Source organism: Toxoplasma gondii, chromosome XII (assembly GCF_000006565.2).
Source record: "Toxoplasma gondii ME49 chromosome XII, whole genome shotgun sequence".
NCBI classification, from domain to species: Eukaryota; Apicomplexa; class Conoidasida; order Eucoccidiorida; family Sarcocystidae; genus Toxoplasma; species Toxoplasma gondii.
Window position 1 is genome coordinate 1758190 of NC_031480.1, and position 16277 is coordinate 1774466.

General features: G+C 56.1%; 2 protein-coding genes across 2 annotated transcripts; one reads left to right on the top strand and one right to left on the bottom strand.

Moving 5' to 3' along the window:
- Nucleotides 1-470: 470 nt before the first annotated feature.
- TGME49_217340 (hypothetical protein) lies at nt 471-5189 on the top strand. The gene is made up of 3 exons (XM_002371260.2): nt 471-3476; nt 4075-4136; nt 4606-5189. The coding sequence occupies exons 1-3, from the start codon at nt 1368-1370 to the stop codon at nt 4790-4792; spliced, it is 2358 nt and encodes a 785-aa protein (XP_002371301.1). The 5' UTR covers nt 471-1367; the 3' UTR covers nt 4793-5189.
- Nucleotides 5190-5314: 125 nt separating this feature from the next.
- TGME49_217350 (methyltransferase MTA70, putative) lies at nt 5315-14309 on the bottom strand. Its single transcript, XM_002371261.2, has 10 exons — nt 11385-14309; nt 10977-11159; nt 10480-10513; nt 9862-9973; nt 9027-9122; nt 8645-8765; nt 8266-8346; nt 7817-8034; nt 7209-7294; nt 5315-6718 (listed from the first exon to the last, which is right to left on the bottom strand). The coding sequence occupies exons 1-10, from the start codon at nt 12735-12737 to the stop codon at nt 6543-6545; spliced, it is 2460 nt and encodes an 819-aa protein (XP_002371302.1). The 5' UTR covers nt 12738-14309; the 3' UTR covers nt 5315-6542.
- Nucleotides 14310-16277: the final 1968 nt, after the last annotated feature.

A 16277-nucleotide genomic window follows, 5' to 3' on the forward strand; every position in this document is an offset into this window, starting at 1 on the left:
TTGAATCGAGGCTGAGCTTTGCTTGTCCAGTTCGCTGCTCTGGAACAGAAAAATCTCCGAAAGGTGGAACAGAACGAAGACTTCCACTGCTCGAGAGAAAACGCGAAGTTCTCTTTTCAACGGAAGAGCCCCCTCCGGTGGCTGCGGTGTCTCAACTCTTTCCACACCCGCGCAGTAGCTCGTAGAACCCCTGCTGAGTTAGGACGCCATGCGCTGAAAGGAAAGTACCTCCCCCCGGCGAGGCGACGCAGAAGAGAAGATGTCTCTCTTCTTTCTCTTTCTCTGAAAAGTTCCTCCCCTCGACTCGCTTCGCTAGAGTTTCGGCGCGCTCCTCAAACTCCAGCTAGTCAGGGCACACAGGAGCAAAAGTCTGACGGGGGCGGGAGGCCGCGGAGGAGAGAACCTCTTCTTAGAGGCCGTTCCGCCGGAGGTTTTTCTCATTTTTCTTTTTCTCCCTCCTTCTTCAACAATTGGAATTCTCGCCTCCTCACAGAAAACAGTGTGTCGTCCTCTTTCCTTTCTTTTTGACGCCCGCCGGGCCGAGCGCGATTTTACCGACTTTTCTCGCGACGAGAGGTCCTGCAGCGAACAAGGACGTCCGTCGCGAACGCCGTTCTCTCTTTTTGGAGGCTGCTTTCGTTCTCTGCTTTTCTCTCTCTCTCCGCTTCAGGGATCAGGTACATAGACAGCTCGAGCGAGAGAGAGACAAACTTCGCGCGGTGCGCGTCGAGTCTGAGGTCCTCGCGGCCTTCCCCAGCGGCGTTGCTCCTCTGGTTCTGCTGTCTACCGAGAGAGGCGCTTTTTTCTCGGCTGCGCTTCAGCTTCTCGCTCTGCTCGCTTTTTCTATCCCGTTTTTCTGCGCAGGCAGCTTTGCCAGGTCCTTCTCATATCGGTATGTTTCGCCTCTCAGCCTCGCTGCCCAGAGTCCGGCTTCTTGTTTGCGGGTCGTCCTCTCTCCTCGGCGCCGGAGTTATTATTGTTTCTCCTCGACTTTCCGCGTCCTCATCGCTCTGCCAGTCTGCGCGCCGCGAGAGCCACCGAGAATGACAGGTCTAGAGACATAGAGGAGAAGGAACTTCCCTGCATGTCGCGCTGCAAGCTGCGCACGAAAAGTCCAGCGCAGCTCCAACTGCGGAGACGCAACGGAGGCAAATCCGGTAGACGAATCTTCATGATGGTGACCTGTGCGTCTTCTTGTTCTCTCTGCCGCGTGGTGCGTTAAAAAAAACAGACAGAGACAAACTTTCCAAGGGCGCGGCCCTCCTCTCTCGTTCTCTTTCCTTCTGCTCCTCTCCTCTCTCTCACTCCTCTCGCGGTCCTGCCGACCTGCACTCTCCCCTGCGCCGGACCTTCTGCGTTTCGCTGCCATGGCGGCAGCGGCCTCCTCGCGAGTGAGTCGGGAGGCTCACGAACTCTCCCCGCCGCGACGCTCGCTGCTGCGGGAAGTCCTGTCTGAGGCAGAGTTGACCGAGCTCGGCCTCGACGCCTCGGCCGACGACTCGCCGACTGTGCCCCCGAGTCTGTCCAGGAAACGCTTCCACGCACTGTTCCTTCTCTCCGGCCTCTGGATCCTCATCTACTGGAGCTCTCTCCTCGCGCTTCTGCTGTACATACACCCCGAGACCCGCACCGTGCCGCCCGACCTCCCCCAACTCCCTGGGGTGTACGTACACCCGAGGGGCGCCGGCGGAGGCGGCGGGCAGGCAGAGGGGGTTGGCGCGGAGACAGCAGAGAATGCAGGGGAGGAGACGCCGCGCGTGGAGGCGAGACGCGGATTTTATCAGCAGGAGAGGAACGCAGACAGACGCGCGGCATCTCCACGAGGAAGCAGTTCCGTTGGCGGCGACCAGTCTGGTACCCTTCGTTCAAACGAACAGTCTCCTTCTTCCTCTCCTTCTTCTCTCTCTCCTTCTTCTTTCCTTCCTCTGGAGACAGTCCGCGGATACACAACGGCGGCTGCATTACACAGCGTGAGCGCGTCGGAATCGGAATCTCTGCCTGAGACGTTTCCGCGAGTTGACGAGTTCTCTTTCGCGTCTTGGATATTCCTCGTCCTTCTGTCCGGTGTCTCTATGGCGGCTGAACTTTGTGTTCTTTCTCTGCTGAGGAGCTTTGCGCCTGCTACGCGTCGCGCGCCTTTGCTGGTCTTTCCTCTCGCGTCCGCAGCCTCGTCCTCTGCCCTCCTCTCCACAAGTCTCACGCTTCTCCTCGACTTCTTTGCTCACATCTGTCAACTCGGCGATGTCCTCTTCCTCTTCGCAGTCGCGCCTCCGCTCTTCCCTCTGCCGCTCTTCCTCTGCGCTCTCTACACCGTCTCGGTCACCTCCTTCTTCTTTCTGCTCCTCCAGTTGCGCTCACTTCTCGCGGTCTTCCCGAGGGATGCCTTTGCTCTCCACGACGGACCTGCCGGCTGTCTGAGCGCCCCTGTCGCCGCATGCGGTCGGCCGCTGCTGCTCCTCTGGGGGTTGCGGTTCCTCGTCGCTGGAGTCCTCGCCGGTCTCCGAGCCTCTCTCTGCTGGCTGTGGCGCCTCCTCACCTGTCTCGTCGCGTTCGCTCGCGGCCTCTCTCGCCGCGTCGCCGCCGTCTGCCGCGCCCTCCGTCCTGCTCCTCCCGTCCTTGCGCCCCTCGGCGCTCAGAGGCGACTTTTCCGCCGCGGTCCCGCCGACTGCTGTGAAGGAGACACCCTTTGGGGGGAGCCCGGCGACCGCGAGCAGTCTCTCCTTCCTCCAGGCTCTGCTGTCTCCGCGTATCGGCACTCGGACTCGGAGTCTCAGCGAGCTGGACGAGTCGAGGAGCAGGCGCAAGTGGAGGAGAAGCAAGACGTTTCCTCGTTGCCGCGCGCTGCGGCGTCGCCGGCCGTGCCGGGAGATGAAGAAGAAAGGCTCTCTCTTCAGAGTTTCGCCTCCTCTTCTCGCGTTTCTGCAAGGCCTTCATCAGGCCGCGGCCGGCAGGACGGTCGCGCGTCAGGCGGCATTCTTCAGCAAGTCCTCCACGGCTTCCTGCAGGCGAAGCGCCCGCATACAGAGCGAGCAGAGACCCGCGTAACTCCGACGGAGTCTCCGCAGCCGGCGTCTCGGGTGTCTCTCCTCGCCGTCTCGCGCGCCTGCTCTCTCTCATCAACCTCCTTCTCTCCCTCTGGCCGCGGCTCCAGCGCCGAGTCGTCGCTGAACGCAGAGCAAATGGGCAGCGAGGCAGAGGCAGAGGAAGGAAAGGGCAGAGGTCGGAGAGAAGGTCGAGACAGAGAGAGAAGAGACGACGAAGGGGGAGCAGCGAGAGGAGACGCGGGCGGAGGCGAAGAAGAACGGCAGAGAGTGGAAGAGGAACGTCGGTTCCGTGTGGAGACAAGTGGAGAATGGAGAGAACGAGAAAATGAAGAAACGAGAGAGAATGAAAACGTCGATGGAAACGAAGTGATGAAACTGACAAATCACTTTCTTCTACTCGACATGGCTGCAGCCGCCGACACTCTCAAAACTGTAAGTCTCAACAAAAATTCACATAAATGTACATATATATATATATATATATATATTCATGTATATTTGTGTGTGGAGGTTGTGAAAAAGACCGTATATCTATATATATATATATATAAATACATGTAGAAGCCTTCAGAGACACGAGTCAAAATCTGTTTAGTTATATGATGTCTTGGTGAGGCAGTTGTTTCTTAGCTGAGGAATCGCTTCTCAAGTGTACATACACTCTATATATACATGATGGTAGGCCTGCGTCTACATTTATCTATGTTTCTCCCAACACATATATTCTTCCGCATATATATATATATATATATATATACATGCCCATAGAAGTATGTTGCGTGTGCGAAGGGAAACTTCAGCTGTCGTGAGTCGGAGGAGAAGAGAGGCGTCTTTTCCTGCTTAGACGCTCTTTCTGTATATTTTAATTTGTCTTTCTCACTTCTTTGTATGGTTTTTACGTCTCTTTTTTGTGTACTTGTGTTGACTTCTGTCACTTCGTTTGAGTGTCTTGACTGCATTTTTATTTCTGGATTTCTGTGTATATTTCTCCTTCCCTTTGGGGGGCTGATGCGTTATGGATTTTGTGCAGCATTTTCTGCCGGCTGAGAAATTGGAGGCCTTCGAGTTTGGAGCATCTCTGCTTTCTCTCAGGTTTGTTTTTCTGCTCTTTTCTTCGGTTGCTTCCTCGTCTTGACTTAGGGATTGCTCGTTTCTCCGTCTTGTTTTCTCTGTAGTGTCGTCTCCGTCACGGAAAGAGTGTGTATCTCCCTGGATGATTTCTTTCAACTTCTGGCCTCGTTTCTGCTGGAGAAACGCACAGGGCAGTGCCGGAAGGGCGCGGGGCGGGCAGGCCTCTTGAAGTTGCCCTCGCTGCATGGAGCGAAAGTCGCGGTGGCGCGTCTCTATTTCTTCTCGTTTTTCTGCGTTTCCTGATTCCACCCGTGTCTGTTTGGACCAGAAGAAAGTCAGATGCACTGAATGCTCTTGCGGCCCCAAACCTCCAGGTCTACAGCTCTTGAGTCTTGTCGAGTGGGGACTACACAGGGCTTTTTCACTAGACGCTGCGGTCTGAGCAGCTGGTCCTGACCGCGTTTTCGCTGTCTCTCGGATTTACCTACAGCCGCTTCTACTTGGGCGACCTCTGTCTCTTGTTCTTCCTCGCCTACGCCGTCTGCGCCTTCGGCTCGGCCTCGCTTCCCCTCGCTTTGCTCCTTCTCCACTTTGTGAAAATTCTGCTGCAGACTCTCCTTTTCATCCTCAAGAGCGACGCGTCGCTTTGGGAGCTCTGGTGCTACGACCTCGAGTAGACACGAAAAGGCGAAGAAGAAGACAAACGAAGAAGGAGAAGAAGGGTGAAGAGAGAATGAGAAACGAGCGACAGGGGAGAACGCAGACAACGTGGAGGGAGACAGGGAACAGATCACAGAAGAATGAAAGGCTAGAAAGAAAAACTGGAAAGGGTCGAAGGCGAACCGTTTGCCGAGTTGAGTCTGTTTGATGGACCAAGTCCCCGGTCTGTGCTTCGCCGGAGAGGAGAGCACACTCCTTTTTTTGAGTTCTCCATGCATCTTTTCAAAGTGTAAAAGACTCAGAATCTCTTTAAAACTTGCCCGTTTTCCTCGCTGGCGACGCGACGCTGCTTGAGGGGCTCCTGGCCATCTCAGATGCACCGCCACCTGAGGCGGAGGAAGGTGCAGAACAGCAGAGACGCTTGAGATTGGCTTCGAAGGAAGGCGAAGCAAAAAGGAACTTCGCGACTCCTCACTCACCTCTTTCTCCTCTTTCTTCTCGTTCGATAAAAGTCTATAAAAGTCACCTCTTCCTTAGATAAAAATTGTCTCGTTGTCTCTTTCTTCCCGTTTTATAAAAGCCTCATGTTTGCTATCGTCTTTCAAGGTTTTTACACGGAGTACGCTGAAGTTCCATGCAGGGTCGGGTGCTCCTTCTCAAGTCTTCTGGGGGGCAAGCAGTCGAGCCTGTCTCTCGCGACGCTGTTCAGAGAGAAACGAGGAGAGGGAATGTCGGGGCTCCTCTGAAGTCCGAGCTTTGCGTCTCCATTTCTTCTACTTCTCATACACGAACTCCCCATCTTCGCCTTCCCTCCTTTTCGGAGGCACTCGCCGGAGAGCAAACGAAGCTCCGGTGTCGGACAGAAAACGTACAAAACGCCGCACAGGTGTATTGCAAGCACCGTCTTGCGTCTCGTTTTCGTTAGTCGCGTTCAGTGTTTCAGCTCCCGTCGTTTTTCGCGCGTAAAGGCCGCATTTGGGGGACGCGTTTCACTTCCGTTCGCGTTCTTGAACGCTGTGTCGAATTGAAGCAAGTCTCTGCTAAACTCCCCTTAGCTGTTGACCTCCTTCTTGGATCTACGCACTCAAACATTCACTCTCTCTCACTCCCATCGAGCGATTATTGGCCGCTTCCTTCCCTGCCCCAGTTTCTTTTTCTGGGAGAGGCCTTCAGTAGGAGGCTCTAGAGAGGAGGCCGTTTCTGCGTCGAACAGTCCAAGAGAAACATGCAAGCCTCTCTGCGTGAGATCTTTCTTTCCTGCATTCGACCTCGGTCTCCTCTGGTGCAGAGAAGAAGCGAGGAAATCAGCGACGCTCGAGCGTCAGTTCGGTTCGCTCCTTGCGTGTACATACAGCGCGTCTGGCGAGCACCGTTTCTGGGGTCCTTCGGGGGGGGGAGCGTTCGACGTTGCCGAAAACACCGCAGCGACGTCTCGCCGCTCGATGGATCGAAACGGCAGAGCGCGTCTGAGAAGTGGAGTCGCGCGAAGGACGCTCAGACGTAGTGAAGAGACATGCAGGTCTTTTGTGTTCCATAAAGGCTGAACATGAGACAAATCTCTGAAGCACTCACAGGCGCAGTCGAGGCACTGCAGGGACCAGCCAGGGGAGTCAAACATGCAAGGAAAGGAAAAAAAGAGAGGAGAGAGAGGACAGACACGGAGCAAGAACGAGAGAGGCAGAGAACATGCGCAGAACATGCGCTCACGAGAGGAGACAGAGGAGTCAAAAACCGCCACAAAAACGAGGAAGTGCCTAGTGCTTCGCTCTACATGTCCGTCTCTCCAGAGACTTCTTCGTTTTTCTCATCAGCATTGGAAGTTTCATTCTCTGGATTGGACGCAGAAGGAACTTCTGCGACCGGAAGCCCCTCGCGCTCGGCGAAGGCGTTGTACCGCTCGCGGAGAAGAGGGTGTTCGATCTTTACACCTTTCAGCTGATTTCCTTGAGAGGACAGAGCAGACAACGAGGAAAGAAAGAAATGAAGCGGCGAGGAAACGCGACACAGCCGACGTAAGCGTTCCTCGACAAGAAGGCGCAGAAAGCGCAAACCACGGGGAAAAGCTGGACCCAAGGTGCAGAAAAACCGACAGGAAAAAGGCCTAAAGAGACCCAGAAAGAGATGCGCTCACCAATGCGGTCACAGAGTCACGACTGCGCCAGAGGCCCACACACTCCCAAGAAAATAAATATAAGTGAAAACAGATAGGTACAGAAGCGTACGGAGAGAGAGACATGTAGATGCAGCTGGAAATACAGAGAAAAGAAGAGTGAAACACCGTGCTGTAGAAAAGACAAAATTGTAGATATCCTGACAGCGAAACAGGGGTGAGACATAAACGCAGACACGATGGGAAAAGGGAGATAGATGGAAACTCCCCTGATCACACGCATATAAAGACAACCACACAGAAGGGAAGAGACAATCTCTTACCTAGAGTGATCCAGTTATTTCGGACATTGTGCATGCGTCCGAAAAGTTCGACTTTGAGGGAGTCCGGCGCCATTCTCTCGATCATTCTGGAGAGACAAGCGGAAAGCGAAAGCTCAACGGAACCGTGGACAACCGTCCGAGCACATAGAAAACATCAAGTTGAAGAATTCTTTTGTGTTGATAGGTCGCTACATACATCTGACCTACACAAGTGGATCGTAAGAAAAGTGAACAGAGACGAAGTTTCGATTTTTGGATGTAAAAACGGGTACCCACACATGCACAAAGAGCCATGCGATACGCACTCTGCGATGAAGATCGCGCCATGTGTCTGCATGCGTCCCGCCTTGAATTGACAAACGTCCACTACTGTCGCTTCCATTTTGGAGCCATCCTCCTTTAGACTTCCAGACTGATTGGATTTGAACTGAGTTCCGGAGAGCGAGCGGTGCCTGGTAGTTGGCGTTTCTCATGCTTTTGACGTTTTCCTTCTTTTCCCCGAGATTCTGCTGTTTGCTTCTATCTTTCTTTGTTTTCGTTTGTCTGGCGGTCTCGCGAGATGCGCTGCACTGGGTCCTTTCCACCCTCTGTGGCGCGCCTCTCCTTGCCTGTAGATCTCGTCCGGTTTGCGGGAGGTTTCTCGGACTTCGCTGACGATGACGTCGCAGTCGATGTTCCGGTTGAACGCCATGTTGCCCTTGACCGCCACCAGGCAGTGCTCCTTTGAATGGTTCAGCCAGTGTCCGGTTCGGCCGGTCCGAATGATCCTCTGCAGCTGGTTCGTCTTTACCCAGAGGATCTCCTCCACGCGTCGGTAGCCCCAGAGCTGCGCGGAAGAAGAAGAAGAGAGGGAGAAGAAGAAGCAAAGACACAGAGAGACATCGAGGGACAGAAGAAGGAGAAGAAATAGACGGAGGGAAGAGGAAGTGCTCATGAGCGGTATAGTACTAGCAATGGAGACGGGGCTAGCGACAAGAACAGGGTGTCACCTGGATGTTGTCGGTCGGTCAGAGAAAACGCTCTGGAGCCGGCGGTGAGAAAACAAGGGAAGACATACCTGGAGACACTCGCGGGCCAGCTCCATGGCTCGGCCAGTGACCCACAGAAAGAGAAGTCCTTCTTCTTGAATCAGGTCAACCTAAAGACGAGACAGCAGCCAAGCGAGAAAGCGCAAAGTACTCCTCAGCGCTAGGTAACAACACAGACGAAGGGTATCAAGCGAAAACCAGAAGCAAATGGAAGAACGAATAGGTAGTTGAAGGCGCAGCCGGAGGCTCGAGAACGCTTCACACACAGAGAACAGAGATTACGAAGAGTACAGACAAACTGAAAAGAGAAGCGAAGAGCTGTTCGTCACTCTGTTGAAGACGCGGAGAGCGTGAGACGGCAGAAGAAGAACAGAACATGCATCGAGCTCCTCTCTTGTGTTCACGAACTCGCAAACTGCGCATTTCTTGGTCGGTCATCGTGCCATAAGGCAAGTCCATGTGGATATCCCAAGGCGGATCCGCCATGACGACGCGAATCAACTTGCGAAAAATGCTAAAGTCGAAGGTCCTGAGTCAAAACGAAGCAGAGACAAAACACACGAGGAGAAAAAGGAGAAGATGGCACGGAGTGACGTTAATGTTGCAGGAACTTAAACCAGGACTTTTTGCTGTAGCTTCCACGGACTGAGTCTACGAAACATGCTTCGTTCGCCTATTCACCATGAGCCTGACGGGGGAACGAGAAAGAGACGGCAGGAAGGAAGGACAACAAGGAAGCAGCGTTCATGCGAGAGGCGCGGAACGCGAAGGCGAAGAACAGATCGGTTACCTGATATCGCAGCGAATCCACTGTGCAGGGTACTCTGTGTATGCGCCCGCCGAGATGGTTCCGATGGCGTACGGATCTGCAGACGCCTCGCCTCTCCTGAACCAGACACCGAGACACTTTGGAAAACCTCAGCGAGTCCGGGGACGAACGGGGCGTTCAGGAAACGAAAGCGTCAGAGTTGACGAGGACCAAGGGTGAGAGGACAGAGGAACCGAATCCTTTCGAGGAGGAACACCGAGGGGAAGGCGGCGCAAGCTGACCAGGTGCAGCGGTGGCAGAACAAGACAAGGCGGACGAAGAAGGCGAAGAGAAACGAGAGACGGCAGGCGAACGACGAAAGGAAGGGTGGCAGAGTAAAAACGCCCGAAAAGGAGAGACACAGGGAAGCCTGGAGGAGAGAGAGGCCGGATGCGGCGAAGCGGCGGCGCGCCACTGAACGCCAAATCCGACGACGCAAGAGCAGCCTCGACGCGTCAACGGAAGAGAGAGGAGGAGACGTGAGGCGCGCAGGCAGAAGAGGCTGAGACTCTCTGACGAAAGGGAAGTCGGGGCACAGGGTCTTCCGTCGCTCCTCGACTTGAAGGAGAGAAAAGACGTTTTTGTTCCGCACAGGTCTTCAAGGACAAGCCTCTCAAAGAAGCTTCGCTCCTTCACCACAAACGCCTCGGGGCCTGCTTCGTCTCCTCGCAGCGCCGGACGCGCGGAAGCCTGGCACGAAGAGCGGAGAGGAGACTCGGCAAAACCAGAGAGAGGCAGGCAGCTCGCAGAAGACTGAGGAAGAGGGGCGAAGAACAGGAACGGCGGAACAGGACGAGAGAGACCTCTTCGCACTTACATTTTCTTCAGGGCGTCGTTCTTCGACGCGGCATCCACTTCGTAGTGAACGTAGCGGCAGGTCTCAATGTGGCGGCAGGTATCCAAGTAGCTGCAGTCTCCCAAACTCACATCTGCAGAAAGGGAGAAAGCGCAAAGCGAAGGAACGAGCCAGGCTGGAGGAAACAGGAAAGAGACACGGAGGAGAAGAGTGAGCAGAAGAAAGCGGACAAAGACAACCACGAGATGGTGCGAAAAAGTGACTCACAGCCGACGGCTGGCTCCCTGAATCGGCCTCGCCAAACACCCTGCGCGGCGCGCAGTCAAGACGGACAGAGACGGACAGGACGAGAACGAGCGAGACAGAGAGCCGGGGAACGCTGGAGAGCGAGAGAAACATGCGTGGAGACAGAAGCAGTTAGACGCAGAGGCAGAGAGAGAGACAAAGACGCGCGCAGAAGCGAGAAAAAGAAGCAGAACGGAGCTGTGAACCGAGCTGGAGAGAGAGGTGAAGGGGGACGTAAGAGGCACCTCCACGGGCCGACAGAGGCAAAATCGCGTCAAAAAATGGACAGATGCTGCGGCAAGATGGACGCCGATTCAGCGCCGCGTGCTATCGAAGTCTGGCGTTCTCACCCACCTGTGTGAGGGAGAACAATGCGTCGGAAGTGGACCTGCAGAGACAAGCGAAATGCAGGGAAGAACCGAGACCTGGACGGAGTCTCAAACTGCACAGCGGCGGGGCGCAACGAGTGAAGCAAATCGAGATCGGAAACGCAGGAACAACAGACATCAGAGGTCGTGATCGGCCGCCCTCGAAGCTGGGAGACACTCGAGGCGACACAGAAAAACGGCTCTTGCTCCCATACAGCGGAGTGCAGGAACAGGAAACAAGTTGGGACAACGAAGGAGGAAAACCGCAGCCAAACGAAGGCAAAGCACGACACACACAGCGAACGGAGACAACTGAAACCCAGGCTCTCTTCGCAGCCCTGCCTTCGTTGCTACGCTTGAAGCGTTCGTGCCTGTCTCTGCAGCCTTAAAGGGGCGCGAAAGCAGAAACGAAAACACAGGGAGAAACAGAGAAGAAATGGAAGGAAAAGAGAAGTACCAGAGGAACTTTTCTCCGTCGCTTACTTTGCTGCAGGGCTTGAAAGAGTTCCTCGCTCGACAGCACTCGACGCGAGAACCGTAGGTGCAGATTTCTCGCAGAGCACTGCCCCCCTTGTTCTTGAAGGAGTGAAGAATCATCTGCTGACGAGCTGTCGGGGCGCTGAGAAGCGACGTCAACTCGCTGCCGGAATCCAAGTCGCGCTGTTTCTGAAAAACGAACACCAATCGCTCGTAGAGAGAGTGAGAAAGAAACAGTCCGCGAACCGACTCTGCAGGAGAAGGCACAACTCAACCGCCTTCACCGGGGCTTCGCCTTTGTTTCTGTTTTTGATTCTGGACTCGAAGAGACAGCGAAGCAGCACGGAGACTGGAACAAAGACAGGTCAGAACTTGAGGTCTCGAAGACACCCTACACGGCCCTCCTCCACTCACCAGAGCCGTCGGAACACTGAGGAGTTTCTCCAGGTCTTCCTGCAGCTCGGCGTCCACGCCCTTGTCCCCGGCCCCCCCCTTCTTGTCGCCATCGCACGCGGGAGGCGGCGGCGGGGGCGGCGGCGCGCCCGGAAGCCCCACCCCCCCGTTGGAGCCCAACGCGGTCGGAGGGCCTCCGCCGGAGAAGAAAGGCGCGCAAGCGAACCCCGGAGGCGGGGGCGGCGGAGGCGGGGGTGCAGGCCCCGGAGGCCCCTGCGGCGGGGGCTGCGGCGGGCCCTGCGGCGGGGCCTGCGGCGGGGCCTGTGGGGGCGTCGGAGCGACGGTTTGGGGCGTGAAGGGCGCGCCGACGGAGACAGGCCGGGGGGTCTCGAGGCGGCTGGAGCGCGGAACCTGGCTAGGCGCGGCGGGTGGCTGCTGCGCCTGTTGAAAGAGCATGAAGAGGACGGCGCAGATGCGGAGAGGAAACACTGTCTTGATGACTGTCACGGAGTTGAGGGACGCGAGGGAGAGCAGCGGATAGGGGAAGGGAGAGAGCGCTCCGACGACCGGCGCCGGAGCATCCTGGGAGTCTCCGTCGGCGCGGAATCCCGCGAACTGGAGGACGCGGAGCACGGCCTCGGGCCGAAAGAGGCGCTGAGTTGCAAGCGAGGAGCCCCGCCCAGACGCGGGGCCGGCCCGGGAGACCTGCTTCAAGTGCGCGGCAAACGCGTTCAGTTCGATATGGCAGTCGACTGCTCGCGCCAGACTCTTTACTGTCTCCACTGTCTCCACTGTCTCCGCGGGTCCGCGTCGGAGAGAAGGCGCGACCGCTGGGTGGTGCAGCAGGGCGCGCAGAACGAAGAGCAGCAACTCCTCCAGAGTCCCTGGAAGCCTCGCGTTCTGCAGAGAGGCGACACTCGGGTGATCCAGGGGCAAGTCCGGCGGAAGGGGCGGGAGCGCGGCTGTGGGGCGCAGGGCCCGTCCGGAGACACCTGTCTCCGCAGGCTCGGCCGGCGCGGAGACGGCCGGACGCAACTCCGGCAGTCGGGGCGGACCGCGGTTGCCTTCCTCGAGGGGGCGCCTGGAGGCGGCGCGTCCCGAGTCGGAAAAGACGGCGGGGTCCGGGGCCGCGGCGGCTCCGACCGCGCCCGAAGCGGCGTTGGAGCCTTGGGCTACAAAGGGCGCGGGGCTCGGGGAGACACTGGGGACGCTTGCCCCGCTAGTGGAGCGACTGAGGGAAGCGAGCGGGGGGGTGAGCACACTGGACGGACTCGGACCTGCAGAGGGTGCTGCAGAGGGGAGCGAAGAAGGCAAGGCGCTCCCAGAGAGGCCGAGCTTTCGCTGCTGAAACCGCTGACGCAGATGAGAAGACATGGCGAGAGAGACAGGGCAGACGCGGAGACAGGCGGCTCCTCATCGCTCGAGGAGGAGGCTTTCGGGCCGCGAGGGGAAACAGTCTCGGGAGAGGCGCGAGGGAAGGAAGAAAGCTGAGAAGAAGGAGCCAAGGCGAATCGAGCGAGGAACCGGATGCGGCAATCACGGAGGAGAGAGGAGAGAGGAGAGAGGAGAAGAGTCAACGCGCTGAGAGATACGAAGTCGAGAAAAAGGCCGACGAGAAAGAAGTAAGAGGTGCGAGCTGGTCGGCTGAGCCGAAGCAAAGCGACGAGGAAGAAGAGGCTGAGAGGATAAAAACAACGGCGGAAACGACCGAGACGACGGGAGGCGCCCCTCGCGAACACAGCAAGGAGCCGCAACAGACGCGAAGAAGAGGGAGGAGCACAGAGAAGGAAGAAAACAAGAAGCAGGCTGAGGAAGGAATCAAGGAGAAGAAAGTGACAGAGGGGACAGAGAAACTGAGAAAGGATGAAGAAGGGGAAACGTCACAGGATAGACAAGAGAGAACAAGGGAGACTGGGAAACGCACGAGACAAAGTGTCTGCGACTTTCAAACGATAAAGCTTATCTCTCGGGAGGAGTGAGGCAGAGCAGGCAGAAAGAGGACTCGGCAGCGAGAGAAGCGCGAATGGAGAGACGCGTGGTGGCAAAGAAGCGAAAGAAAAAGGAAGAACGAGGAATTCTCGAAAACGTCTAGGCCGGCAGCGCCAGAGGCACCTACCGGAGAAATCAGGTTCTCTGCGACGGCGAAAAAAATGTCCCTCTCCCGAAAGAGAAAATGCAACGTAGAAAAAGAGAAGCATCCGAGAAAAAGAAGAGAAACTGAGAAAATCGCAAACAAACAACATGCAGAAGCGTCCTCGCCCTCGACTTCATGCAGTCAGCGCGACAATGCCTGCTCCTTTTCTCATTCGCGCCTTCTTTACTTCACGTTCTACTCCGCGAGTTCGGGGCTGTTTTGGGGGCAGAAAATCTCAGAGAAAATTGTTTCCTTTTTTGTCCTCCACTACAGTGCCTCTCTGTGGAGGCGGTTCCTCTCATCGCGTTCTCTGCATGTCTCTCTCTACTCGAATCCTGTCTCCTCAACGCTTGGCGCTCTTTGTCTCGCGCATTTCTGATCTCCTTCCGAGTCTCCTCTGCTTTGCTTGCCACCCACTCTCCCCGCTTTTCCTCTAGGTACCTGTCTTGACTATTTTCGCCTGCCTCTGTCCCTCTGCCTTGCTGCCCTATCTCCCCTCTCCGGCTTCCTTCTCTCGGTAGTCTGTCTGTCGCTCTCATCTCCTTCTCTCCACTCGGTCCGCGATCTTGTCTTCGACCTCTTGCCTCTTCTCTCGCTTCTTCTTTCACTGCTCTCCTTTGTCCTTTCTGCTCTTTCTGGGCTGCACTCTCTCCTTCCCCGCGCGGCAGCGCCTTCCGAGCACCCCCCGCCGAGTTTCCCAGGTGTAAGTACGTACACTGGCGAGCTCCCTGCCGGCTGTGCGAGGTAGAGAGGGCTGCGCCGTTCGTAGTTCCTACGCTAAACAGAGTCCTTCGTCTCTAAACTGTCAGCAGTCAGTCACAAGGGAATGATAGGAAGGGCATGGACCAGGGCAGTCCAGGTCTAAACCATGAGTAGAGTCCAACTCGAAGTACTTCAGAACGGAGCACTTTTTTGGCACAATGTAAATTTCAGGTTTCTAAGAAAGGCCTTTCACAGGACCAGCTGTAGCCCAGAATTTCTGTCAGCTCTTTTCATGTAATCCGTTCCATCGTAGTGGAAGTGGAGAGTGTCCAGAAAAGATTACTCTGAGAGCGCAGTCAGGAAGACTCCTCGGCACAGCGTTGACTGGTTGACTGAATGGTGCGCAGGCCAAACTCAGTTGGCAGCGGCTGAACACTTTCTCTCGAAGTCGTTCTGCGCAATTTCGAGACCCCTGAGTTTTGCATTTCTAAAAGCTCTCGCCCCTCTCGCACCGTAGCTTTTTTTCACTGCCTCGCATCCGCGCCAGAAGCAGAATACACGCGTTTTATATCCGGATTTCCAGTCCACACCAACACGAGGGAGGAGGCTGCTCCCCCCCCTCCCCCCCCGTCCCCTTTCCGAACATCAGGACGTCTGCAAAGCTTGCATACATGCGTTTTTCAGATCGTTCACGCTACACCACGCACTCTCGTGTCTCTCTTCTTCGGTGCAAGTCGCACAGCGTTCGCTCTTCCGCATCTGAACGCGGGCTCCTTCTCCGCTCTGTGAGCTCGAGCAGTTGCAGTGCTCCTCCATTTGCATGTCTCATCGCGGGGTGGCAGGCCTCCTGGCGAGCGCAGAAGCTCCGCCTCGGAACTTGTGAAACGCGCACAGTCCCCAGAAGAGCAGACAGGTCAATCACCGCCAGTGAGAAAGCGTCTCTGCAACTGCCCCCTGGTTGATCCTGCAACCGTTATCGTGACATCTTCCTGTCGCTGCCACAAACTAAGAAAACTTCGTGTGATCCTCCCACCCGGAGCCGTGAAGAGCCCCCCCAGGAAAAACGAAGCCGGCGCAGCGTCGGCGCCAGCGACGAGACGAACGCCCGAAATTCGAGCCTGTGGCAAGGAAACTTGCAGAGGTGACGAGACGGCCAGCCGCACTGCATTGAGAGTCCGAGAAAGCGGGTGCTGAACTTCCGCCAACGTCCACAAGCATTCCCTTCGTTCCCGCAGGCTGTCCTCAATTTCACCCGAAATCGAATCCTGGGCAAAGCTGAGACAAAGCGCCTGTCACCCTCCCACGGTCTTCCGCTGCTGACAGCGGCGGGACCTTGGCGACAGCACTGCGCCCCTGAGAACATCCCTAAAAACGTTCATGCTTTTACAGATTCTTTCCCTCACCCCCCTCCCGCTGTGGAGGCGAGGCCGCTCTGAGACTGAAGCTGTATTTCCAGTGAAGTCGCTTCCCTGTGGCCGCCGGGGATTTTCAAGAACTCATCGAGAGCAGGAAACACTCTTGGAAACGCGCGCAACCTGCTCGACTGACTTGGTTGGGTGCCTCGCTCTCTTTCGCTCGCGGCTGCCAGGTGCCTCGCTTTTTTGCGGGACAGGACACCTCGGTCCTTGTTTTAGTGTGTCTCCCACGTGGACTGGAGAAGGCACAAAGCCAAATAGAACACCTGCATGAAATGTCGAAGGAAATTCGCTTTCCCGATACGTCCACTTCGAGAACGAAGGCCCCGCCCACTCACCAGGTGTCGAGACACACCGCAAAATTCAACTCGTTCGAGCTAGCCGCTTCCCAGTACTCGTTTTTCAACGTTTGCAGTTCGTTGTTCGCTGGTTTTTCCCGATCGCAGTTCAATCCTCCGAGTTTTCCAGCTCGCGCATGCTTCTACAAGCCTGAAAAGACTTTTCCGTTTAGTTTCTGTCGTTCAGCCTGTCGATTTCTGTCTGTAGCGGCTCCCAGCTGGGTTCTCGGTCGATCAGCAGGATGGTTTCATGTAAGCGTAGACTCAGTCCGGTAGCAAGGGATAAGGTAGTGGCTGGTGTAGAACTTAAGACGTATGTTGCTCA